The 26,253-nt window shown below is 54.6% G+C and overlaps 1 protein-coding gene across 1 annotated transcript in view; it reads right to left on the minus strand.

Moving 5' to 3' along the window:
- Window positions 1–19,835, minus strand: part of LOC307116087 (uncharacterized protein C16orf74) — a 33,569-nt gene extending 13,734 nt beyond the window's left edge. The window contains exons 1-2 of the mRNA XM_079799749.1: window positions 19,739–19,835; window positions 9,156–9,201 (exon numbers count right to left, since the gene is read on the minus strand). Coding sequence (XP_079655875.1) covers window positions 9,156–9,183 — 28 coding nt within the window. The 5' untranslated portion in view covers window positions 9,184–9,201; window positions 19,739–19,835. The remainder of the gene's footprint in view (window positions 1–9,155; window positions 9,202–19,738) is intronic.
- Window positions 19,836–26,253: the final 6,418 nt, after the last annotated feature.

A 26,253-nucleotide genomic window follows, 5' to 3' on the forward strand; every position in this document is an offset into this window, starting at 1 on the left:
GGTCTGTCCTGCCACCCCGGACAGGCCAAGGACAGTTATCCATCTGTGTGCTGGACTCCTGGCCAAGCTAGTTACCTCTCAAGGTGGGTACCAAGCTCGCTCACTATTGCTTGGGTCGCTCACGATTGCTGGCCCACAGTCATAAATAAAGTTTTAAAGACCTTTCGAAAGGGCAGGAAGAGTATGGGTACATCTTAGCAATAACAATGGCCTAGTTATTGCCCACCGCGTCCCAGGCGCTGCTCCCAGCTCCTGACATGCCCCCTTCCATGTCAACAACAGCCCTGCCCCATTTTATAGTTAAAAACAAAAGCTCCGGCTCAGGGAGCTGAAGAGCCGCAGCCAAGTCACATGAGACGTGGACTTGTCGGACCAGAGTCCCTGCGCTTTGCACTGGCCTGTGGCGGGCTCCGTGAGGCCTGCAAAGCACAAAGCGAAACGATGGGGAGGAGGGAAGGTCAGCGGTGGAGACGGGAGCAGCCCTGCCTGGGCCCAGAGTCACGTCTGCAGCCCTGCCCGGCATCTGTACCCCCACCCTGGCCTCTGACGGTTCCTTGGAAACCATGCCCCCGGGAGGGAGAAGGGCAATTCCTGGGGACCAGGCTGCTCGGCCTCCTGGCCAGCTGCACTCCGGCAGGTGATCAGTGGCTAGCACAGCCCTCCCCCTCCCCGAAGGCCTGCTCTTCATCCTTTATTCATTCCAAATACTTCCAGAGCACCCGGTCCACGCGAGGCTCTGAGGAACCTGCCCGGCAAGAAGAGGTAGGGGTGGGGGTGGGGCACACGTCTGGGTGCCCAGTCACATTCCTGATGCCTTCCGGGCCCCAGCTCGGTCACATTGGGCAGGGAGTTTTACCGCCGGATGCCTCAGTTGCCTCATCTGTCTGCTGGGGGTGATGAGCAACTCTCCTCCATACGGGCAGAGAGGAGTGAACCTGGCTGGTGAGCACTGGACTCCCTCCAGGGCTGCGTGACGGCACGGCTGCCCCAGCCAGGTCCTGGGTCTCCAAGAGATTGTTCATTTCGCAAGCACTCATTGTGTCCCTACTGGACGCCGACCGGGCCAGGTACAGGCTTTGGGGATGTGCAGGGTGGCTGAGGAGCTGTGGCCTGAGCACTAATGGCTGTGTGCTTGGACTGTCTCCTCCTACCTGCTGTGACACTTGCTTCCACAATGGAGCCCCCCCCCCCCCTCCCGCTTTAGGGAAGACAGCAGGTGCCAGAGGTCTAGGTAAGAAGACAGGGGACTAAGTCCCTGCTGTGAGCCCCGGGCTGCTCTCTCCAGGACAGGGCCGGGCAGGGAAGGGCAGAATTAGGCGCCACCTGCTTCAGCATTTAAAACAGGTTTGGGTTTTCCACTCCTCCTCTGAGAAGGCAGGCTGGGGGTCTCCCAGACACCCCAGACCCTATCTCCTGGGCAGAGATCTGTTCAGACGGTTCCAGAAAAAGCCCTGGATTGGAGCCTGCATACCTGGGTTCTCAGCCAAGCTAATGTGCCCCTTGGTACCTTGGGCAGTCAGTCTGCACCTTGGGCTGCATAAAGCTTCATCAACACTCGGGTGCCCAGGACCCACCCACACCAACCAAACCCCACCCTGGAGCGTGGGCCAGGCCTGCGCCTGTTGGAAAGCCTGCCACGTGACCGTGATGGGCAGCAGAGGTCGAGACCCCTGGTCTGGAGTGATTGTAGTGCTGCCTGTTACTTTAAAAAAAATTCTTGATACCACCCCTCAGGTCCCACAGCCCTGCCGGCCCAGTGCCCCCAGCTCCCCCCTATTCCTGCCACACTTGCCTCTGCAATGCTCATCGGCTCACCAAGCTTGTTCCCGTGTCAGGGCCTACGCATCTGCTAGTCCCTCTGCTGGAATGCTGTTCCCTGTATTGTGTAGCTGGCTCCATGACAGAGAGGACCTTGCCCGTCGCATGCCCCTCTATTGCACAACTTGGTTTAATTCCCTTCACAGCTCTCGTCACAAAATCTACCAATCTTGCGTGTTTACACATTCATTTCTGTCTCCCCCACGGAGCTCTGTGATGTTCACTGCCGTGTCCCTGGGCCTGGTACAGTGCCTGGCATGCAGTAGGTGCTCAATAACCGTTTGCCAAACAAATGAGAAGTCACACCGGGATACAGCTCTGGTCGGGGCTCCGTCCCCAGGGGAAGGGAGCGCCTGCTGTGTGTCAGGCTCTGTTCCAGCGGGTGTAGGGTGGGCAGAAGAGACCCCTGCCAGTGGCGCTGCCGACAGCGAGGTTAGGGACCTCCCCCGCGGTCCCCATGGACAGGAAGCCGCGGCCCATTTCACAGATGGGAACACTGAAGCTCAGTATATTAAGACGTTGACCTTAGCCATTTTCTATCTTGTGACTTCCCTTCATACATATCAAGCTCCCACTCATTCTGAAAACTACTCAAAATGTATTAGCCAAGTGACTGTTTTTTATCCCCTCTCTTTTCTTGGAGCTCCCCATCCCTATTAATGTAAAATCCCAAATTCCCTGCCCACCCCAGCAGGCTGCTGCTGTTCCCGGCCTTTGCCCATGCATTTCCTGCTGCCTGGAAGGCTGTCTGCTTCCCGACTCTTCCTCAGTGACGCCATCCCTACCAGGTGGGCCAGGCTGGTCTCCGTCCTAGCACTCAGCAGTCAGTACTCAGCTGACACTTCACCACTACCACCCCCCCACACACACACACACAACTCCCCGGGTTCCTCGGGATCAGAAACCACGGCTGCCCTGCTCATCCCTGAAGTCCTGACTGGGCCCTGGGCTGCACACAGTAGGTATTGCAATCAATGTTTGTGCTATGAACAACCTCGACCAACTCTGGATCACAGCGGTGGGACCGCCGGAACCAAGTGTTCGCACTAGAATGGGGCATATGGTGTAACTCATTTTCGCTGTGACCTGGGGACTAACTAGCCTTGGACCTCCAACACCAACCAGAAAAACAGGCATCGTAATTGCCAGCCCACAATTGCCCCCCACACACACCTAGGTCACAGGCCGCCGAGCGGAGGAGAGGCTCTGAGCCCCGGGAAGGGAGATGGGGGGAACGCCTGCACCCAGGAGGCCAGGGTGTGGGAGCTGTCTGTGTCCTTCTTGGTCCTCACCATCACCATCATCACACACTCAGCAGGAGAGACTGTAACAATCCACCACCATCAGCCCAATCCCAACTGTGGGGCATTCGACCAAACACCTGAGCAGCTGTCCTCAAAGTGGTTGTCACAGAGAATCAAAAAAAGTCACAGGGACAGAGAACTGTCACAGCCCAGAGGAGCCGAAGGAGACTTGACAAGGAAACGTAAGGTGGGACCCTGGGACAGGACAAGGGTCCCGGATGAAAACTAAGGCCATCTGAATAGAGTATGGACTTTAAAATAATGTGCCTGTATCAATCCAGTGACTGTAAGGAGTGTTCCAAACTAACGTCTGATAGGATGTCAGCTACAGCACGAGGTGGCTGGGGGTATATGGGAGCTCTGTGCTACCTTCACAATTTTTCTATAAATCTAAAACTCTTGTTTTAAAAAAAAAAAAAGTCTATTTTGTCTCCTGGCCTTTTCTCACCCGGCCCCAAGCTGCCCAGAAGGCCGGGTGGCTGGGACTGTCTCAGGAGCCACAGAGACCACATCGCGCCCCCCCCCTCCCCCCAGGGAAGCCCCTACCTCCAGTCTAGCTTTCCCTGTGGAGGTCTCCACACACCTGGAGGAGCTGTCTCCAGACAGGGAAGGTGTCAATGGCTGGATGGACAGCAAATCCTGCCCATTGGACATTGGTTTTAGTGCTCATCTCAGATATTTCTTGAAACCTGGCCCTGGAGATGTTTCCATTCATCATTCCATTTTACAGACGGGGAAACTGAGGCTCGGGCATGTGTAGTGAGTTGCACAAGGTTGCAATTAGTCAGGGGCAGAAGGGGAGTTGATCTCAGATATCTCTGACCCCTGAGCCACTTTACCAGCGGTTCTCAAACTTTAGTAGGTGCCAGAATCCCCCTAGGTTTTGTTAACAACCCCAGCATTTTGGATTCAGTAGGACAGGGTGGGTCCTGAGAATTCGCATGTCTAATTCCCAGGGGATGCGCAGGGTGCAAGTCTGAGGATGCCCCCGAGAACCATGCGCTGTGTCCTGGGCAGTGCCACCTGCTGCTGACGGCAGAGAATGTGCTTAGGAACCAGGGAATCTACCACCCTCCCTGCCTTCTGCTGGACCAAGTCCCTCCAGACAGGCCATGTGACCCTGAGCCAGTGAGAGGTCCCCTATGCCTCAGTCTCCCTGTCTGTAAAATCACCTCGTCGCCCAGCTTTACTGAGGATGACATGAGAAAACTGGGGGCACATGCTTTGGGAGCAGTGCCAGGCTCACAGGGAGGTCCACCCAGCAGGCGCCAGCCTGGACACAAAGGAGGTGCTCTTGGACCGTGGAACCTTCCGGTACATCACGGCCGCTATGGCCAGGCCCCTGAGAGAAGGACCCACTTAAAGTGCCCACTCTTGCTGGCTGGTGTGGCTCCATGGTTGAGTGTTGACCCATGCACCAAGAGGTCACCGGTTCGATTCCTGGTCAGGGCACATGCCTGGGTTGAGGGCTCAATCCCCAGAAGGGGGTGTGCAGGAGGCAGCCGATTGGTGTTTCTATCTCTCTATCCCTCTCCCTTCCACTCTCTCTAAAATCAATAAAACATTTTACAATATGTAAAAAGAAAAATTTTTTAAGTGCCCACTCCCCTTTGGAACCAGAAACAAAAGTATTTATGCTTCCTGGTATTCCTCTCTCCAGTGTCCCTGCCTAGGGACCTCCCACCTTGCCTGAGTCTTCACTGCCAGGCAGGGGAAGCACATTCCGTCCCACACGCAGGAGGCTCAGCGGCGGAGGGACTTGCAGTGGGCTGAGTCGAGTTCCCCCCAAATGCAAAATTCAAGTCCATCTAGAACCTCAGAATGTGACCTTATTTGGAAATAAGGTCTTTACAGATGTAATTAGTTAAGGATCTTGTGATGAGATCATCTTGGATTTAATACTGGTTCTAAGTCTAAAGACGGACGTCTTCATAAGAGAAAGGACGTAGAAACACAGGGAGAAGCTCATGTGGAGACAAAGGCAGAGATTGGGGTGATGTGGCCGCAAGCCAAGGGATGCCGGGAGCCCCCAGGAGCTGGAAGAGGCAGGAAGGATCCTCCCCAAGTGCCTTCAGAGGAAGCATGGCCCTGGAGTTAGGGCTTCTAGCTCCAGAACTGAGAGTGAATTAATTTCTGTGGTTTTAAGCCTCCCCCACCCCAGTTTGTAGTCATGTTATGGAAGGCACAGGACACTAAGACACCATCTAATAGGGTCAAAGTGAGGATTGAAGAGCTTGTGTGGATGAAGTTTCTACAGTGGCTACTTTAAAAGTCAAATTAAAGCCTTTTCCTCTGGGTGTGCAGGAAGCAGCCGATCAATGATTCTCTCTCAGCACTGATGTTTCTATCTCTCTCTCTTCCTCTCCCTTCCTCTCTGAAATCAATGATATATATACCAGAGGCTCGATGCACGAAAATTCATACAAGAGTAGGCCTTCCTTCCCCCAGCTGCAGGCACCGTCTTCCCTCTGGCACCGGGACCCAGGCTTCCCTCCGGCTGCCTGCAGGCACCTGAGACCCAGGCTTCCCTCAAATCCCCGGCTTTGTCTGGAAGGTCATTCGGAAGGACGTCTGGTCTAATTAGCACATTACCCTTTTATTATTATAGATATATACCTATATATCAAACAAACAAAAAGCCTTTTCCTCTGAAATAGCTGTATGTGTGGTGGCTGACACCAGGCCTCTGGGACCAATTTGCCTGTGTTCAAACCCCACACAGGAACCAGCTGTGTGGCCCCAGGCAAACTGCACTGCCTCTCTGTGCCTCAGCTTCATCTGGGAACTGAGAATCCCAATAATACCCACTTTATGATGGGAGAAGGGGCGGATGAGTCATTCACACAGAATGCAGAGAACAGGGCCCTGCCCAGGCTAAGCCCCCCAATACGAATTCACCATTTATCCTAATTAGCTGACTTGGATTCTGATTGCTGGAACTTATCCCAAAGAAATCGTTTAAAAAGACAAAAAGCAAAGATGTTCAAACTGGCAGCATCTACAAAAGCAACAAGTAGGAAACAACCCAAAGACCAACTCTTTTTTTGTTTTAGTTTTTTTTTTTAATCCGCGCCTGAGGCCATTTTTTCCATTGATTTTTTTAGAGAGAGTGGGATGGGGGCGGGGAGAGAAACATCGATGCGAGAGAGACACACGTTGATTGGTTGCCTCCTGCATATGCCCTGACCAAGGCTGGGGACTGAACCTGTAACCCAGGTACATGCCCTTGACTAGGAATTGAACCCGCAACCCTTGGGTGCATGGGCCGACGCTCCAACCACTGGTCCACACCGGCCAAGGCCTCAAGACCAACTCTTTTTTTTTTTTTTTAAGACCAACTCTTAACAGAACCTGACGCAGGCATTAAAGAACTATGGAAATGATGCCGCCTTGGGCACAATCGCACCAGCACCGAAACATCAAATAAAAAAGAAACAAAAGACGGTGCACAGAACTGCACGTGCCAGTGCCGACAACCAGGCAAAACCGTACCTGCTGGCAGCCAGGTAAGAGAAGGCCATGGCCAACTGTGAGGGTCACAGGGCTGCGGGGTGTCCAGCACGCTGAGGTTTCCTCGCATGGGACACATTCCCCATGGGGAAAGTGAGAACAAGACCCTGCAGAGAATGTTGGGGCATCAGGGCTAACGGGCAGGGTTGTCTCGGTTTAGCACAGAGGGGTTCTGTGCCCTGCCCGCCCCCAGGCACGCCCAAGCCTGTGTTGGCCGAGGCTGAGCGGAGGGCCGGTGGGCCGGCCCCAGAGAGCTGGCCATGAAAAATGTATGAGCAAACCTGCCTGGTACTGCTCCTGCAGTCCCAGCACTTAGCTCCTCCAGGGCCCGGCCGGAAGGAGCCCTTTTAGAAGCTCGCAGCCCAGGAGCACTCAGCGTGCTGCTCAGGCTTTCAGTGCGGGGGTGGGGGTGGGGGTGGGGCCGTTTCCCAGGGACTCTCAGCATCTGCAGCTCCCGGGTCTCTCCCCAGGATGAGTCCCCAGCCCGCCCTGGGCTGGAAGAGAAGTGGCCCCAGAGCTCCCTTCAGGGGCTTGTTTTTGTCAAGGATGTCCTGACACAGCAGCCAAAAGTGGAAGCAGCCTGGGGTCCATCGAGGGATGAACGGATAAACCATACACACGGAATATTACTCAGCCTTATAAAGGAAACTCGGACACACGTGACCACGTGGCTGGACCCTGAGGTCTTTGTGCCGAGTCACAAAAAGACAAGCGCTGCACCATTCCCTCTGTGAAGTCCCTAGAGCAGTCAGACCCAGAGACAAAGTAGCATGGGAGTACCGGGGGTCAGGGGAGGCGGGCAGAGGGTTAGTTTTCCATGGGGACAGACTCAGTGTGGGAAGAAGGAAAAGGTCTGGAGTAGATGCTGGTGATGGTGGCCCAACAACGTGAATGTGCTCAATGCCACTGAACGGTACACTTAGACAGTTCAAGCAGTGATTTATGTTACACACCGAGTGGCCAGGTTATTATGATCTCTGAACGCATAATAATATGGCCACTCAGTGTATATCCTATATAATAAAAGGCTAATATGCAAATTGTCCCCTCAACCAGGAGTTCGACCAGCAGGCAGGCCGGCCAACCGCCCATGTCCCCTCCTCCTGGCCAGGCTGGCCGGACCCACCCATGTATGAATTCATGCCCCGGGCCTCTAATACACACACACACACACACACACACACACACACTGAGTGGCCAGATTATTATGCGTTCAGAGATCATAATAATCTGGCCACTCAGTGTATTTTGCTACAAAAAAAAAACAGATACAAAAAGTGTGTTCTGACCACCTACTCTGTGCCAGGCACCGGGGAAACCCGCAGTGAAGTCTAAGGAAGAAGGTCCTGGAGCTCTGAGGTTTGGTCTCTGGACCCAACCTTTGGACCTACATCCCCCATGGATACTCACTCAGCAAGCACCGCCCCCAACTCCTGCCTGGGCTCAGCCTGGAGCCTCAGAGGGACCAGGCCCTGGAGGGACGTGGTTGTTTAGGACCCTCTAGCACCCCATGCCCATTTTGCGAACAACACGCTGATTTTCTCCAGGGGAACCACTGCTCCCTACTTACACCCAGTCTGGGAGGCACTGTCCATCAAGTTGCCCCGCCCCCCACTGAAGGACAGGCGGGAGCCCTGAGCTGGACCAACCAGAGGCTCTCCTGGAGCTCACTCATCCCAGCTGAGGGACCTGAAGGACTGGAACCTGAAGGATATGGCCCTTCATCCCGGCCTGACCTTCCGGGCCTCCTGACTTCCTGTGGCAGAGGGAAGGAGCCAGGGCCGGCCCCAGACATCCAGGAGGAGAGTCAGGGCTGCTGAGCACGCTCTGTGTGTGGGAGGGGCCCCCAGGGAGACGCCCAGGGTCCAGGCTGGGGAGACGTGGGGCGGGGGGAGCACTTGTTATGCAATAACGAATGGGCTTTGAGGGGAGGTCTCCGTGTGGGCCATATTGGCCTGGGTGCCCCTGGGTCATTCAGACTCTGAACAGAAAGGTCTGGAGCACAGGACAGAGGTCTGGGCTGCCTCTGCCAATACCTACAACCCTTCTCAGTGATTCTGTGTCCTTCTAGAACTTTCTCCCTGCTGGCTTTCCCCCCTCCCAACTTGCCCTCCCCAGCCTCTGGCAGGCTGAACCTGTTATCTCGGTGATAACAGGCCAGCGGGGTGGAGAGCAAATACCTTGTGCATGCCTGGCACCCACTTCTAGAGCCTCTTGTCCCTTACTCCCCACCGCCTGGAATTCATGCCTCTGCGAAGGAAACTGAGGCCCAGGGGGCGCTGCCACGTTCCCAGGTCACTCAACTGCCAATGAAAGGAAAGGCCTGGAGGAGCCCTCAAAGTCAGAGCAAGCCCTTAAAGGGTGCCTACTGTGTGCAGGCGGAGGGTCTCCTCCCTCTCCACGGCTGCAACACTAGGGGCTCAGCTCTACCCTCCCACCCTGTCCTGCCCCATCCTCCTCCCCCCACTGCCACACCCTCTCGCCCCACATCAGAGCTGGTGAGGGAGAGCCGGCCCGCCTTACCTTTCAGACAGGACAGCTTAAGCCCCATGTCGGCGCCTCCGCCTGCCTGCAGAGAAAGGAGAGGTTTGTTTGTATTGGCCACGTGTGCCCGGGCCCCCACCCCCTGCCCCGATGGGTGCACAACAGGAAGTAGTGGGGAGAGAAACGGAGGCCTCCAGGTCGCGGTGCCTGCTGACTACATCTGGGCTGAATTTGCTCAAAGCTGAGTCTGTGCTGGCGGAAAAAACTTTCAGGCGCCTCAGAGCTAAATATACCGGAGGGAGGCCGGCTGCGGTCTCGGTAAAGGTGACGGTGAGGGCGTGGCCGGGGCTGACAAAGCGGAACCCACATCACCTGGTCTTTGCTTTCAGGGGCCACAGACGCTGGCTGCCTTCGTGGTGAGTAAGGACCTCCAGATGTGAGGACCCTCGGCCAGGCTGCGGGGGTGGCCCGAAGCCCACCATGATGGGTTTCCCCCTTCTAAAATGCAGAGTGTTTGGAAATGTAACAGATGAAGCTATACGGGGTGTGAGCCTCCAGTCCATGAGCATTAAAGCTGTCCCAACCAGTGTTCCCACGATCTTCCTGCAATGTGATGCCTCCTTAGTGTTCTGAGTAATCAATGAATAGAGGCAGCAGCTGGCCGTGCTCTTGACATTCAATCCTCCGCAACAACCCTGTGAGGTGCTATTTCTGCCCCCATTTTACAGATGTGGAAGTCAAGGCTCAGAGAGTGGGGTCACCTGCCCAAGGCCACCCAGCTTACGAAGAGTGGAGCTGGGGTTCTAACCCGGGATTGCCCTGATCCCCGTCCGAGGCCCACCCCACAGGGGCCTTTGAGGCTCCGCAGGCCTTCCTGGGAAGGCGAGGCTCTTGTTTCCACTTTGGAGGACTCCCTGAGGCTTTGAGAGGTGATGGCGGGGAGCTCACCCCTTCATCCACAGGGAGCCCCAGCCTGGAATTCATGCCTGTGTGCCAGGCTGATGAGTGGCGAGGGTGAAGGGTGGCCATGAGAAGTGCCCCTCAGATCTCTGACACAGGTGTGTGGCCCAGCCCCGGGACTGCTCCTCCTGCTAGAAGCTGGGATCTGAGGCAGGTGCCCCCGACGGGCAACTCGCTTTACCAACCACTCTTGGATGATCTTCACCCTCCCACCCTCCCTCATTCCCTGGTGTCGGACCTCCCAACCTCCCAGCCCCATCCCCATTTCCTACACATTCCCCATCCTGGCACCTGATGTCAAAGAGGACCCCACACAGGTGGATGCAAGGCCAAATGAGGCACCACACCAGAATCTAGGGTGTTCAGACTAGCAGGGGAGACAGACACACAAACTAGACCTGACAGAGGCATGGTGAGCTCAGGGGAAGCAGAGTGAGGAGGGGGTCAGAAGGAAATTCCTGCCCAGCCTGGGAGTCCTGAGGAACATGTCCCTAAAAGTAGGCAGGAGTGGGACAAGCAGGGAACAGCCTCTCAGGCCTCAGGAACAGAATGTGCAAAGGTCCAGAGGATAAGAAGGGCGTGGTCCATGGGAGGAACAAGAGGGTGGGAGGTCGGGGCAGGAATAAGGTGAGCTGCACCTTGAGGGCTTTGGGGGGCTGGTTACAGGGTTCAGAGGTTATTGTGAGGGCACCAAGCAGCGAGTCTGCATTCTAGGGGTGTGTGTAGGCCAGGGGCCAGCGAGGAAACACCAGGTCCTCCAGAACATTGCTACAGGGGTGGTGCTGCTGGGCCAGCAGCCTCAGCGCCGCTGGGAGCTTGTTAGCCATGCAGCCTCGCCGGCCCACCCAGACACACTGAGCCAGAATCAGTATTTTAACAAGGCCCCCTCGGATCTGTGTGTTTGTGAAGGCCGGAGAAGCTCTGCTCTGGCCCAGAAATGTGGGGCCTGAACTCCAAAGCCAGCAGGGCAGTGGGAGGGAGAAGCAGCTGGAAGTCCAGGTGACACACAGGCTGGGGAGAGGGTGGGACCCCAGAGCGGGCTGGTGTGGAGGAGGGGCAGGATAGAGGCTTCCATTTCAGCCAGGTGGGATTTGTGGGGCAGGTACGGGGAACATGCACCAGGAGATGGAGTCAGGGAGACTGAGAAAGAGGGGAGGGAGGGAGGGAGGAAGATCCTGAGAGGGCAGGAAAGAGAGACAGACAGACAGAAAAGGATGGGGAGAGCCTCCGGACAGCCGTGTATGGAAGGAAGAGTTCCCCGCTTAGAAGCGGTAGCTCTCCTTGCTGGGACCAGAGCCTGGCTCAGCCATGTGACCACAGGCAGGTTCCTTAACCATCCCAGACCTCACTTTTCTCATCTTTAAAATGGGGCCGATGCACTTGCAGCCTCAAGTAGCAGGAGAACTACATGTCAGGGGAGATGGCTGTAAAAGGGCTTCGCCCAGTGTTGGGCACAGAGAAGTGTCAGCTGCTATTGTTTAGGACAGAGATGGACGGACGGGAGGCAGCAGTCTCGGGCGGGGCCTTTTCTCTAGGGCCTCAGGGTCTCAGTCCTCAGAGTGTGTCCCGGACCAGCAGTGTGGGCACTGCGGGGAGCCTGTGAGAAATGCAGGCTCTCAGGCCTCACCCTACCCCCCTCCTGGAGGCTCCGGAGATGCTCTACACGACCCAGGGATGCTCATTACCGCTGAAAGGCTAAGCGCCGCATCTTCCCGGCACAGCGGGATCACCTAGGTGCTTTTAAAAACTACGGTGCCTGGGTCCCATCCCAGGGATCCAGAGTAATTCGCCTGAGGTGTGGCCTAAGGCACTGTAAAAGCTCTCCAAGGGCCCTAGCTGGTGTGGCTCAGTGGATAGAGTGTCAGCCGGTGGACTGGAGGGTCCCAGGTTCGATTCCCACCAAAGGCCCATGCCCAGGTTGTGGGCTCGATCCCCAGTAGGGGGCGTGAAAGAGGCAGCCAATCAATGATTCTCATCACTGATGTTTCCCTCTCTCTCTCTCCCTCTCGCTTCTTCTCTGAAATAAATAAAAATATTAAAAAAAAAAAAAGAAAGAAAAGAAAAGCCCTTGAAGGGATTCTAACGTGGAGGATGAGATGCTAAGGAAGCTCTCCTTCTCCGTGCCAGAGGATGGGCTGGGGCTGAAGGAGGAGAGAGCCGAGGCCAGCCCTGCGGGGACACCGGGCACCTTTCCTGAGCATTCACTGTGTGCCCAGCCCTGACAGAGATTCACGGTCAATCAGCCCTCACAACAGCCCCGTGAGGTTGGGACCGTTTCTATCACCTCTTTCCAGATGGGGAAACCGAGGCACAGAGAGGTTAGTTAATGCGCACAAGGCCGTATGGGTAGCAAGTGGTGGGGCCAGGGTTCAAGCCCAACACTTTGGACTCTAAGAGCCCATACTTCCAAAGGCAGGGCTTTGGGGTGGGTGGTAGCACAGACCTGACCTCTCTCTCCCCAGCCCTCCCCAGGCTGGGTCTCCCCCGCAGGGGTCCTGCAGCCAAGGTCAGATCATCCACACATAAACCCAGGAACCCTGGTGGCCACCGTAAGAAAGACTTTAACATCACAGCCTTACACACACCCTCTGCACAGCGCACTCTGATTTTATGGTCTATTCTCTCTCTTTTTTTAAGTGCTGGTCACAGCCCACTCAAGAGATTTTCCATCACATCCCATCCCGGGGATTGAACAATGATTTACGATGAAGTCCTCACAGATGAATCAATGTCAGGACTTAGCTGTAAACTACTCCAGAGAAAAGAGTGGCACAGGGCACAGGGCAGGCGTACAGTGAGGGCAGGGGGTGCTGTCTGCTGCTGACACTGGGAAATGGGGGTTCAGCACAGACTTGGGTGTCTGAAAATAATAAAAGAGTTAGAGGGGAGACAACTGTCTGCCATGCACAGAACAGGCCCGATGTTCCGATTTCCGACTTTGAGCACCATGCTGTGTTCTGTAAGGGGAGGGGGTCCTTGCTTTTAGGAAACCCTGAAGTGTTTGGGGTCAGGGTCCTCATTTCTGCAACTTAACTTTCAAACAGTTCAGCCAGAAAAGCATAACACGCACGAGTAGGTCCAGAGAGAGCCGAGGAAGCCACATGTGGCTCGTGCTTCGTCTGTGCTGGGTAGACAGGAGCACTATGCTCTTGCACCTTTTCGGGAAACTTCAAAGTATTTCAAGAGAAGAAGTCGATACAGGAAAGAGAAGCAGACAGAGGCAGGGCAAGTCAACAGGTTACATCTCCTCTGTGCCCAGCACCGCCGCCTCCCAGCAGCAGCACGCAAGGCGCGGCTTTGTGCCGGAGACCCCGTTTTCCTGGAACCTCTCTGGCCCGGGGAAGGCTCTGTGTTACGCCATCCTCAGGAGCACCACCTCCCAGACGAGTTGTCCTGAACTGACAGGTTTTGTCCCCGCCCCCCCAAAAAAAAAACACACACAAAAACAAAACAAAAAACAACTATCTCAAAACCCTCAGGGAAGGAAGAAAACACAACCAAACAAAAGGATGAGGACCTGGGAGTGGCCCCAGCCTGGGTCCAGGGAACTGCAGGGCAAGAGTTGGGCCAACATCGCATCAAGGGTCATGTCTATGTGCAGCAATTCTATTTCAGGTTTTTTAAAAATATGTATTTTTATTGATTTGAGAGAGGAAGGGAGAGGAGAGAGAGAGAGAGAGATGGAAACATCAATGATGAGAATCATTGATCAGCTGCCTCCTGCACGCCCCCTACTGGGGATCAAGCCTGCAGCCTAGTCATGTGCTACTGGAATTGAACCAGGGACCCTTCAGTCCACAGGCCGATGCTCTATCCACTGAGCCAAACCGGCTAGGGCTCTCTTTCAGGTTTTTAAATTCCCAAATGCAGAGTTGACGCAAGCCCACTTTTCTCATCCCAACGCAGCACGCTGCTGTAACCCTCGTCACTGTGCTTCTGCTCCCCACGAGGACAGAACAAGGCAGTGGGCTGGGGAGTGGCGGGAGGAATGAGAACCAGGTATCCGGAGGGGCTGTGTGACCTTAGGCAAGTCATCTGTCCCTCTGCGTCTGAGATGCTGACGTTCTGCCCCCAGGGCCAAGTGTGCTCATCTGTGGAACAGGCATCCTGCCCCCAACCTCTGGGACAGTTGTTCCTGTTGTCATTGTCATCATCACTGTCACTGTCACTGTCCTAACATCACTCCTGAGTACTCCTGTGAGGCACTGCATTAGGACCGCCAGAGGCACCAGGGCTATACGGCCCCGAGTCTGATCCTCCGTGTGGGTGTGGCCTGTTCTATCAGAAGTGCTCCCTGTGGGAGTGTGGACGGCCCGTCCACTCCACTCCCTCTGTGATCAGGGCTTCCAGGCAGAGGGCCAGCCCCCAGCAGAGGCTACAGATGCGTTTACTGGAGAGGAACCCCTCCCCTGTAAATGGGCTGCGATGTTTGGAAAGGAGGGGTTGACGCTTGATTCTACACCTGTCTGAATGGGAGCCAGACAGATGCCTAACTGTGGGTGTGGGGCTACTCTTACCTAAATTTCATTGTCATCTTGACAGTAACAGCTGATAGGTACCATGCTAATGCTTTCAAGAGGCCAAACCCTTGCCCTGGCCGGTTTGGCTCAGCAGACAGAGCATCGGCCTGCAGACTGAAGGGTCCCAGGTTCGATTCCAGCCAAGGGCACATGCCTGGGTTGCGGGCTCCATCCCCCCCAGTAGGGGCCGTGCAGGAGGCAGCCAGTCAATGATTCTCTCTCATCATTGATGTTTCTATCTCTCTATCTCTCTCCCTTCCTCTCTGAAATCAATAATATATATATATATATAAGAGGCCAAGCCCTGGGCTGGGTTCATGATGGAAATGACCCCACTGGACCCTCACAGCGCCCTAAGAGAGCAACATCATTGCGGTCCCCATCATACAGGTGAGGGAATGGAGCTACGAGGAGTCAGGTGCTAATAAGCCACAGCTCTGCGAGGCCGACCGCCCAAGCCCAAGCCGATCTGGCCGCACGCTTCAGGGCGATATCATTCTACATGCAACACATTTCATCATTTGAATTTGTTACAAAGATACACCGTTCCATAATTAGAAAATAAAGATTTAACGGGAGGGGGCCCTTAGCGTGGCAAGATGGTACGAGCTCAGTCAGGTCCAGAGAACTGCTTAGGTATAGACGTTCTTTCTCTTTCACACATTTGCAGGAGTGTGAAAAACTCCCTTTCATATCGAATCAGGCTCTGTTTATGTTCCCTTCAAAACATCAGATTGTTAATTATTTGCACAACAGCCTGAAGTAGAACAGGTTCTTTCTTGCACCCAGCATAAAAATCTCCCTACAGACAAATGGCCATGACAGGATCCTCTCTGGTGACAGACAAAGATAAAAACTCACTTCCTCCTGCAGGGGTCCGCCCCTCCTCTGAGCGTGGGGAGATAGATGGATATCTGCTGCTTTGCACACCGCACAGCCCTCTCGAAAACCGTGAACATCTCGGCCAAGTTGTCTGTTATTGTTTTTACAGCAGCCTTGAAGATAGAAGCCATAAACTACCAGCCCACAGCAGTGAGTGCGTGCCAGCTCACCCAGCTCACCGCCTGCAGGTTTTCAATGCAAAGAGAAAAGTAAACTAATGTGCTCTTTGCACAGAGTGAAACGTGATTAAGGTGTAGCACTGCCTGTGGGAGACACAAGAACCACTCACTGGCCGGAGCGACCCTGGTTTTGCAATTCTGGCTGATTCTGGCCGGAGCGACCCTGGTTTTGCAATTCTGGCTGATTCCCTTCAGTTACTACTTTTGTGGATCATGAATGTTGGTCTCTAGAATGTGAGATAAATCTTCCTGGAGTGAATCACAAATCTAGACCTGGAAGTGGCTAGAGATGGGTTGCCGGATAAAATACAGGATGCCCAATTACTTCATGGGACATACTCGTACTGGAAATTAGTCATCATTTATCTGCAATTCAACTTTAACTGAGCATCTTGGTTGGTTTTTTATTTTTTTTTTGGGGGGGGGGGGCGGTTTGTTAATCCTCACCCAAGGCTATTTTTTTCCCCATTGAGTTTGCCTCCTGCACCAACCGGTAGGTGCCCTTGACTGGAGGCAAACCCGAGACCCTCTGGTATGCAGAAGATACTCTAACCACTGAGCAACACCAGCCAGGGTGAGCATCTTGCTTTTTTTTATTCTTTAAATCTTCACCTGAGGATATGTTTTTATTTTTTATTTAAAAAAAAATGGATTTTAGAGAGAGGAAGGGAAAGAGAGAAGCACCCATCCGTTGCCTCCAGGATACACCCTGTCCGGAGACTGAACTCGAAACCTAGATAGGTGCCCCCACTAGGGATGGAACCTGCAACCTGGATATGTGCCCTGTCCAGGAATTGAACCAGTGACCTTCCGGTGAATGGGACGACGCTCCCACCAACCGAGCCACTCCAACCAGGGCACATCTTACATTTTTATTTGCTAAATCTGGCAACCGTATTCAGAGTTTGTCTTATTTCTCATACCTGGGTTTCTCAGATGAGGCCATGGAGGGCCGGAGAGAGAAAGTGAGTGAAAGGCAGGGTCAGGCTAGAAGTCTGATCTTTCCTGGTCTCTGTACAGCCACCTCCCAGATGAAATCAGAATACCCCTTTGGAGGCCATGACTCACCATGGTGCCTCACCTTACCTCCTGAACAAAGACCTCACTTGAGGACCAGGGGTGAAGAATCACAGCTGAGGAATGTGACTGTTTGCCTAGGTGGGTGGACCCACCAGACAGGATGGAACCGGGTTCCACTCCCTGCTGGGAGGCTCTGGGCAAGCTCTCAGAGCATTTCCTCACAGCAAACACAGGGAAGAAGGCACTAACGGGCCATGCCCGGCTCCCAAGTAGGCACATGGCAAATCTTGGTGTTCTTCCTTCTTTAAGAAAAAGGCATTTTCGCCGAAACCGGTTTGGCTCAGTGGATGGAGCGTCAGTCTGCGGACTGAAAGGTCCCAGGTTCGATTCCGGTCAAGGGCATGTATGTTGGTTGTGGGCACATCCCCGATGGGGGTGTGTGCAGGAAGCAGCTGATCGATGTTTCTCTCTCATCGATGTTTCTAGCTCTCTATCCCTCTCGCTTCCTCTCTGTAAAAAATCAATAAAATATATTTAAAAAAAAAAAAAAAAAAAGAAAAAGGCATTTTCTTTTCTGCCACAGGATTAGAATTCCTGTAATTCCAGCCAAAGGGACTGTGCTGGGAACAGATGCTACAAGCGTTAACATGCCTTCTATCCTGGTACACAGAGTGCAAACATGAGCATCTTCCTGGCTTTAGCCCATGGACGGACCTGCAGGAGGCTGTGAGCTCCTCTGGGGGAGGCAGGGCAGCTGCCCGGCCCGCAGGGACTCACCAACAGGAAGTGAAAAAGGATGGGGGTAAGGGTAGGGGCAGTGTGCCCACTGAAATACTCAGCTACTTCTGTCACCAGGCAGGGTCTTGGGCCAGCTGGGGTCCGGCCTTGGCCTCCCACTGATTGGCCAAGTAACTTGGAGCAAAGCACCTGCCCACTGCTCCCGTAAGCCTCCCTGTGGTCAAGCTCAAGGCTGATGATTTGTGCACCTTTCCACGTTGTATGTCAATAGAAATGTTCATTTAAAAATCAGGAGTACGCTATTAGAAGTCAGGTTAATGATTAATTAACCATCGGGTTCATTTAAAAGCATGTAATTGTTTTTATAGCAGTTGAAGATAGAAGTCACAAACTACAGCCCACGGCCCCTGAGTGCTTGCCAGCTCACTCCCTGTGGGGGTTTTCAGTGCAAAGATTAAAGTAAACTAATGTGTTCTTTGCACCAAATAAAAAGTAACTATGATGTGGCACTGCCTGGGGGAGACACAGAACCACCCACTGGCTCCAAGGGGAGATGGGGCTGCAAAGGGGCAAGATGAGGTTCCTGGGGGAAATTCTGTTTCTTGATCTGGATGTACACTTCTGATGTGTACCTATTACTGTATGTGTATTATACTTACCTTAACCTTTTAAGGGGGTTGGGGGGTAGACTTGTGGTCTCAGAGGCCTGGCCTAGCCTCTGCTATATTCAAGAGCAACTCAATGTGAGGTCTAGGGGTTCAAGGCCTGGGCTTGCCACTTACCCACCCGTGACCTTAGGTCACTTTACCTTTACAAGCCTCTGTGTCCTCATCTGTAAAATGGGAATATAACTATTTGGTCCGAGGGTGAAAAGAGAGCACACAGGTGATGGGCACCAGCACTTAGTGCAGGGCCTGGGACACGGCAAGTTCTCAATAAACAATAAATACCAGTGTTCTATTGTCCACGTAGGGGAGTTCCCATTTCAAGTCTCCAGAGTTTATCTACACCGGGGGCTCAAGGACCCCACCAGCAAGAGAAGGGCTTCCAGGGAGCAGAGATTAGGCACCAGAGCTTGCAGCCTCCTTGGAGCTGGCAGAGGGATTAAGTCTTTCCATAAATACACTGCCTCCCTCCCCTCCAGAAGAAACAGTACCCAGGGGCAGGGACACAGAATCCAAGGTGGGTGTGGCCTGGACAGGTAAGGGGGTGTTTTCTTGAGTTAACCCAGCTGCAAACAGGGTCCCCCATGCACTCCTGGGAGTTGGGCAGGGAAGGCCAGAGCCTGGGGGTCAGGTGTGCCTCCCTGTGAGATGGGGTGTTTCCCACCAAGGCTGCTATCTCCTAAGTACCTTGGGGGAGGGGGAGGGGAGGGCGCTGCCTTTCTTTTTTTTGGGGGGGGGATGGGGGAGGGGGGATGATGGTGGTACCAATCTGTGTTTATTGAATAACCTACATCCAGGACACAGTGAATGATTGCACATCAAGGCTGCCATAGGTGTATCCCACTTTTAAGGGAAAACCACCCTCCCGGCCCACCCCCAGCCCCCACCCCAGAGCTGCCTGCCTTTCAACTCCTCTTTCTCAATGACAGCAGGGCTGCTCAGACTTCTCTCTCCATTCCATCAGGCCTAACAGCCAGTCAGGGGCAGCCTGGGAGAAGTCCCCACTACCCCAGGGCCAGCCAAGCAGAGCGGTGGGTCCCCCCTTTGTAAAGAGTGCCTCCCCCCCAGTTCCGCTGAGCTCAGTGGGCCAGAAGCCGCTCGTGCGTTCGCACCGGTCGCCCTTTGCGGTTGCAACCCGCTTTGAAGCCCTGGAAGCGAAGGGGGCCCCTAAGTGAGGCGGTTCATAAATAATATATTTTGAAATACTCGATAGAGGGGAAATGGTTCCTCTCGAGGCCTCCTGCCCCCACCCCGGCCGGGCTCCCTTCCAGCTTTGAGGAATGACGACGGTCTGGTCCCTTCCCAAGGAACTCGTGACAGCGCAGAGTGTCAGGTGAAGAGTGGGGGCCAGAGGTTCCACGCGCAGGGACACACCCCCACCTCCCGGTGTAAGTTGCAACACGGCCAGAGGGGGCCCAACTTTCCCCAAAACCGCTTCTCCGCAGAAAAGTCTGCTGGAAGTTAGGGGGACTCCCGGACCCACGAGGGGCCCCCCCACCCTTCCCGGGGCTCCCCGCCCCCGCCCCCCAGCTTGCGGGGCGTGTACGCCGCCCAACGGGGTTGCGGCACCCGGGAAGAGCGGCGTCTCCTGGAAGGGGGCGGGGGGTAGGGTGGGCAGCGCGGGCCAGACCCCGGGGCGCGCATGGCGGGGCACTTACCGCTTTTTGGTGGGCTCACTGCGGAGCCGCACACGGGGCGCGCGGGGCCCCTCCGGGCGCTGGTGGCGGCCGGACTCGGGTGGTCGCGGCAACGAGCCTGCAAGAGAGAGCCGCGGGGGTCATGGCCCGGGCCGGGGAGGGCGCTGGGCGGGGGGCCGTTCCGCCCCGGACGGCCCCTCGGGGCGGTGCTGACTGCGGCCCCGCCCTGCCCGCGGGCGCCGGATCGCACTGGCCAGAAGCTGGGGCGGCGCGGGGCGGAGCGGGACCCGCCCGCCTCCCCCACCTCCTGCCCCCCCGGGGGAGAGTGCCTGGGACGCACCCGCCCGCGCCTTTGGCATCCCGGACTCCCCGGGCCCGCCTCAGTTTCCTCTGGCCCTCCGCGGAGGGGAGCCAGGGAAAGCTTGGGCGGCGGTCCAGTGGGGGCTCTCCACATGCGCCCCTCCCCTGCGCTGGGTGCCAAGCTGCCTGCGGCTGTGCATCCCAGTCCGGCGTGGTGAGAAGGGTGCTACCTTCCACCATACCGGGGGTCATGCCTGAGTGGGCCCCACCGCCTGGCTGCGGAGAGGGGAGAGGAGAAGTGGGAGGCTCCCCATCTCCCCACACCCCTGCGCCGGGCCCTGGGGTCACATAAGCAGTGTGCTCCCCCTCCCACCTCTATCTTGTCGCTGGAGCTGTGGGGCTTCAGGTGGCTCTAGTGATCAAAGGGAGGGTTCGCCCGTTAGGGTCTGGCCCTTTGGCTCGCTGCACGTGCTTTTGCACCCCACTTCTGGGGGGGGAAAGAGGGGGTGTCAGGAGTTGCCTCCCTGCCGCTCAGCGGGCTCCAGGGTTTTGGTGATTCCCAGCTGGGAGTAATTCCCAGTCCCCTTTCATCCATACGGGTTTCTGAGGAGGCTCCCACCATGAGGCGGCCTCTGCAGGCACATACCCAGCTTGCCAGGAGGAACAAAAGAGGTCCCCTGCCACGTGTTCTTCCTGCCAGTTTCCACACCCCTTGTTCTGTGTCCTTCTGGAGGGTTAGGAGGGGAGACTGAGTCACAGAGCAGGCCAGTGACACTTCTTTGGTGAATGCAGGAAAGAAATGAGTTGCAGAAGTAGAGTTGGCATCTGAGCTGTGTGTTCTCCCCTGGAGTCATTCCTAAAGATGTTGCAATATCTTGGTTCCCCTGACCCTATTAAGTCTGGAGTGACAGGCAGGAAATGTCCTCCCCAAACAGGACAGAAGGGGGCAGGGTTAGGGGCTGATGTCCCTTCCACCGGCTGCCAAGGGTCCTGTGTCCTTAGGTGCGGGGAAGCCCGAATAGCGGGCACAACCGCTCACATTCTTGTTCCAGAAGGTGGAGAAGGACCTTTTCTGAGAAGCTGTGAGCAGGCCAGATGCTGGGTGCTGGTTATGAGACCGGCCTGTCTCTGGGCCCTGGTTTCCACAAGAAGAAATGGGGATTCATTCATTTCTACAAACACTTGTGAGTATCTGCTCTGCCCTGGCCACCCAACGGGTAGCACAGTGAACAGGATACCAGGAGGGGACTTGGGGCCCCCGGCTGTTAGGGGTGCATGTTGACCACTCCTGGGCTCTCCTGTTCAAGCGAAGAGAGGAGCCACCTGTCTCGGGGGTGGGGGGTGGGGGGTGGGGGTGGGGAGTGGGGAGTTAGCCCAACCCTAACCTGTTGGAGGAGACAGGGTGTTGGGGAGGGGAGGGGCCCCTAATGAGAGTAGGCCCAGGAGAATTCCATTTGTCAACTGTATGGGATTGACATAAGGAATGGAAAGAATCCAGTTTGCCCCAGCTGGTTTGTCTCCCTGGATAGCGAGGATAGAGCATCAGCCTGTAGACTGAAGGGTCCCGGGTTCGATTCCAGTCAAGGACACATGCCCGGGTTGTGAGCTCAATCCCCAGTAGGGGGCATGCAGGAGGCAGCCGATCAATGATTCTCTCTCATCATTGATGTTTCTCTCCCTCTCCCTTCCTCTCCGAAATCAATAAAAACAAACAAACATTAAGACAAACAAACAAAAAAAGAATCCAATGTAATTTGCTCCCCACCCAGACTCCAGGCCTCCCCCCACCCCCGAGGGCGGTGTGGTTTGTGCTTCAGTATCAGAATTTCTCAATGCCTAGCACTCTGGCACTTTGGCATTCGGGGCTGGATCATTCTGTCCTGGCACCATCCTGGGCACTGTAGGATGTGGGATGTTGAGCAGAACCCTGGTTTCAACCCCCTCACAAGTTGTGACAACCAAAAACATCTCCAGACATTGTCACCTGTCCTTCAGAGGCACAACCCCTCATGCCAGTTGATAATCCTTGAGTATGTTCTAGTGCAGTGATGGCGAACCTATGACACGCGTGTCAGCACTGACACGCGTAGCCATTTCTGATGACACGCGGCCGCATGCCAAGGATGAAACATTTGCTGCTCCTGAGGATGAAACATTTGCGACTAGAGTCTTGGAGTTAGTTTTTTCCTCAAAGTGACACACTACCCGAGTTATGCTCAGTTTTTTGGCGAAGTTTGACACACCAAGCTCAAATGGTTGCCCATCACTGTTCTAGTGGTTTCCAGCCCTGGCAGCATGCCAGGATCATTGGGAACTGAACACATATAAAAATAAATAAAGCAAACACCCAGGCCCAGCTCACCTAGCAATCTTGACCTAATTGGTCCAGGTAGACATGGGCGTTTTATAAAAACTCGCAGGTGAGGTTAATCAGCAGCCACTGATTAGAAACTGAAGAGACAAATCAACAAATGCAGTGTGTGAAACCTGTATGGATCCCAATTTGGACAAAACAAATATTTGTGAGATAATAGTGGAAAATTGAACACAGTCTGGGTACTAAATAATATAAAAACTATTACTAATTTTAATAGATGTGATAGTGGTATCACCATGTCTTAAAAGCCCTTAGTGATATGTACTACTCATGTAATACTTTAAACAATAAATAAATAAATAAATAAAAGAAAAGGGGGGAAAAAAGCCCTTAGTGATACATATGGAAAAGTATTTATTACTAAATTAGTATGAAGATTAGGTATGCTTTAAATGACTTCAGGAAAATAAGAAGGTGGCAAAATGAGGGTGGAATGGAGAGAGATGAAACAATAATGAAATAATGTTGATAATTATTGAAGGGATGGGTACATGGAGTCTTATCCTATATAATAAAGAGGGAATATGCTAATTGACTGTCACACCCTCACAAAAATGGCAGTGCCCACAGCCACAAGATGGCAGCACCCAGTCCCCTCAGTCCCGCCTCATCCAGCCTCAGTCTCCCAGTCCCCTCAGCCCCGCCTGATCCAGCTGGAGTCCCCCAGTCCCCTCAGCCCTGCCAGGGGGCGGCAGGCGCCACATACCTCATCTAGCCAGAGTCCCCCAGTCCCTTCACCCCGTCTCATCCAGCCTCAGTCCCCCAGTCCAGTGGTCGGCAAACTACGGCTCTGTTGACTAATGAGTTTGCTGACCACTGACCTAGACTCTCGATTCCAATAATTACAGGCTGTTGTTGTTCCTTGTGATTAAGCCTCTATCCTAGTGGTCGGCAAACTCATTAATCAACAGAGCGGCAAACCACGGCTTGTGAGTTGCATGTGGCTCGAGAGTCGCTGTTTGCCGACCACTGCCCCAGTCCCCTCAGGCTCGCCTCATCCAGCTGGAGTCCCCCAGTCCCCTCAGCCTCACTTCACCCAGTCCCCACAGCATCCAGCCTCATCCAGCCTCAGTCCCCCAGTCCCTCAGCCCCGCCTCACCCAGCTGGAGTCCCCCAGTCCCCTCAGCCCCGCAGGGGAGGGCAGTTGGGGACGATCATGCCGGCAGGGGAGCAGTTAGGCATCAATCAGACAGGCAGGGGAGTGGTTAGGGGCCTATCAGGCTAGCAGGCAGAGTGATTAGGGGAAATCAGGCAGGCAGGCAGGCAGGAGAGTGGTTAGGAGCCAGCAGTCCCAGATTGGAGAGGGTGCAGGCTGGGCTGAGGGACACCCCCCCATGCATGAATTTCATGCACCAGGCCTCTACTTATACTATATTTGTATATGTGTTTGAAATTTTCTGAAATATAAAGGGTTTTGTGTAAAAGAGAGAGAGAGAGAGCGCGAGCGCCCAGCCCGTGTGGCTCAGTGGTTGATCAGTGGTTGAGTGTCGATATAAACCAGGAGGTCACAGTTCAATTCCTGGTCAGAGCACATGCCCAGGTTGATGTTTCTATCTCTTTCTCCCTCTCCCTTCTTCTCTGATATCAATAAAAATATATTTAAGAGAGAGAGCCCACTTGGACACTGTGTTCCTGGAAGCCAGGTGAGGTGCCCCATTCCCTGAGGAACTTGACCTTGGTTTTTGGGTGAGGGTAGTGGAAAGTTGATGGTGGGGACCCCCTGAGCTCTGGGAGGAGAGTCAAGCTCAGGGGCCTCATCTTGCACCACCCACCTGGAAGCAGCTACAGCGATTGAAGAGGAGGGGGGCATTGCCCCTAACCACTCTGCCTGCCACAGACCCGGGAAACTAAGCCAAGGCAGTGGCCCCACATCTGCCTGTGATCACAATACCTAGAGCTTTGGGAAAAGGTAGGTGCTGGAGGTGGGGATTCCTAGGTGTGGATCTGGAGAGAGAGAGAGAGAGAGAGAGAGAGAGAGAGAGAGAGAGAGAGAGAGAAAGAAGAAGAAGAAGAAGAAGAAGAAGAAGAAGAAGAAGAAGGAGGAGGAGGAGGAGGAGGAGGAGGAGGAGGAGGAGGAGGAGGAGGAGGAGGAGGAGGAGGAGAGGAGGAGGAAGAGGAAGAGAAGGAGGAGGAAGAGAAGGAGGAGGAAGAGAAGGAGGAGGAGGAGGAGGAAGAGGAGGAGGAGGGGAGGAGGAGGAGGAGGAAGAGGAGGGGAAAGGGGAAGGGGAAGGGGAAGGGGAAGGAGAAGGAGAAGGAGAAAAAGGGGAAGAAGGGGAAGAAGGGGAGGAGGAGGAGGAGGAGGAGGAAGAGGAGGAGGAGGAGGAGGAGAAGTTAGGCCCCTGACACCTGTCCCCCAAAGCCCTCCCTTCTCAGCCCAAGACCCCTTGGTCTGCAGAGGAAGTAGGAGCCAAGTGATTAGTGCAATTCTGCCCCTCCTTCTCCACTCAGGGATGAATGTTTTGGAGAGCAACTTCCTGTGCATGACTCAACAAGAGTTCCAGTGTTGACTGGCTGCCTACCATGTGCCAGGCACAGTTCTAGGCACTGAGAATACAGCAACTGAATGAGCCATTAAAAGCCCTTGCCCTGCATGGACATTAGAATCTGAGTACAGAGGAGGAGAAATTACAGAGTAGGAGGCTATGGGAGGTGGGAGCTAAAACTGTAGACTAGGCAGACAAGGAGAGATTCTTTGAGAATGTGGCCTTGGAGGACACCCCTGAGGGGAGCGGGAAAATGTGGCTATTAGAAGGAAGTGCTTGCTATAGGGGTTCTGGGTTCAGGGTGCAGCCCCAGGAGGGCACCAAGGGATTAGACTTGTAGGCCAGCTCCCCCTCCTGAAATGTCCTTCCTTCCCCCCACTTTTGCCCAGTTAACTCTTTCATAGCTCTGAGCAGTGTCTCTGCCAGTCTGGAACCCTACCCAGCGCACTGCAGACTGTTGTGGGTTCATCCATGTGACTGCTGCAGGGCTGTCTCTCCACTAGCAGGTGAGCTCTGGAAGGCAGGGCCCAGGTCTGCACTACTGGCCATTATCCCCTCGTGTGCGGCCCGGAGCCCGGCGCAGGCAGGGCAGGTACGCCATCCTTCCTCGCAGAACGAATGGGGTTTGAATGAGCAAAGAAAGAACTGCAAGTCCTCAGAAGGTTTCCGGGAAACAGGGGACCCGACACATTCCAAGTAAAGGAGCAGGTACACAGCCCATTCCCAAAGGAAGCCATCTGTCAAACGCCAAACCAGCGGAGTTGCCCGGGGAGCTGTAGGAGAGAGAGGTCTCTGTGAGGCTGCTGTGCCCAGAAACGGGAGAGGCTGGTCTGTCTTTCTCAGTTGCCATAAAGTGGCAGCATAGATGATGAGAGGGATGGTGGCTCTGCTGGAGCCACAGAGGAGAGGGGACAAGAGGAAGAAAAGGCGGGTCAGGGCTGAGACAACACTGGCCAGCAGGTGTGGCTGCCCCCAGACACTTTTTGAGCCTGGAAGGACATGAGGGCAGGCCTGAGGCTCCATGGGACCCAAATGCTGACTGAAGATCATCCTGGCTCAGGACGGCCTTGAACAGAACACTTGGGAGCCCCAGCCATGGCAGTGAGGGGTGGGTGAGGGGAGAGTAAGGGTCCCAGAACACTGGCCTCCTGACAGACCCTGGGTGGACCTTCCTGTGTGGCTCTGGAAGCACAAACCAATCACATTCGGCTTTAGAGGTATTCGGGCCCAGAGGGGCCGCGCAAGGTGCCACAGAGGGACAGGGCTAAGAGGGACAAGATCTCTCCACTCACATCTCCCCAAGCCCCATCACCAGGTAATTCCCTATTTGAGGCAAGTCTCTGAAATTCAGTTCCATATTCAACAATAATTTACTG

This window comes from Cnephaeus nilssonii (assembly GCF_951640355.1).
Source record: "Cnephaeus nilssonii genome assembly, chromosome: 20".
Lineage (NCBI taxonomy): Eukaryota > Metazoa > Chordata > Mammalia > Chiroptera > Vespertilionidae > Cnephaeus > Cnephaeus nilssonii.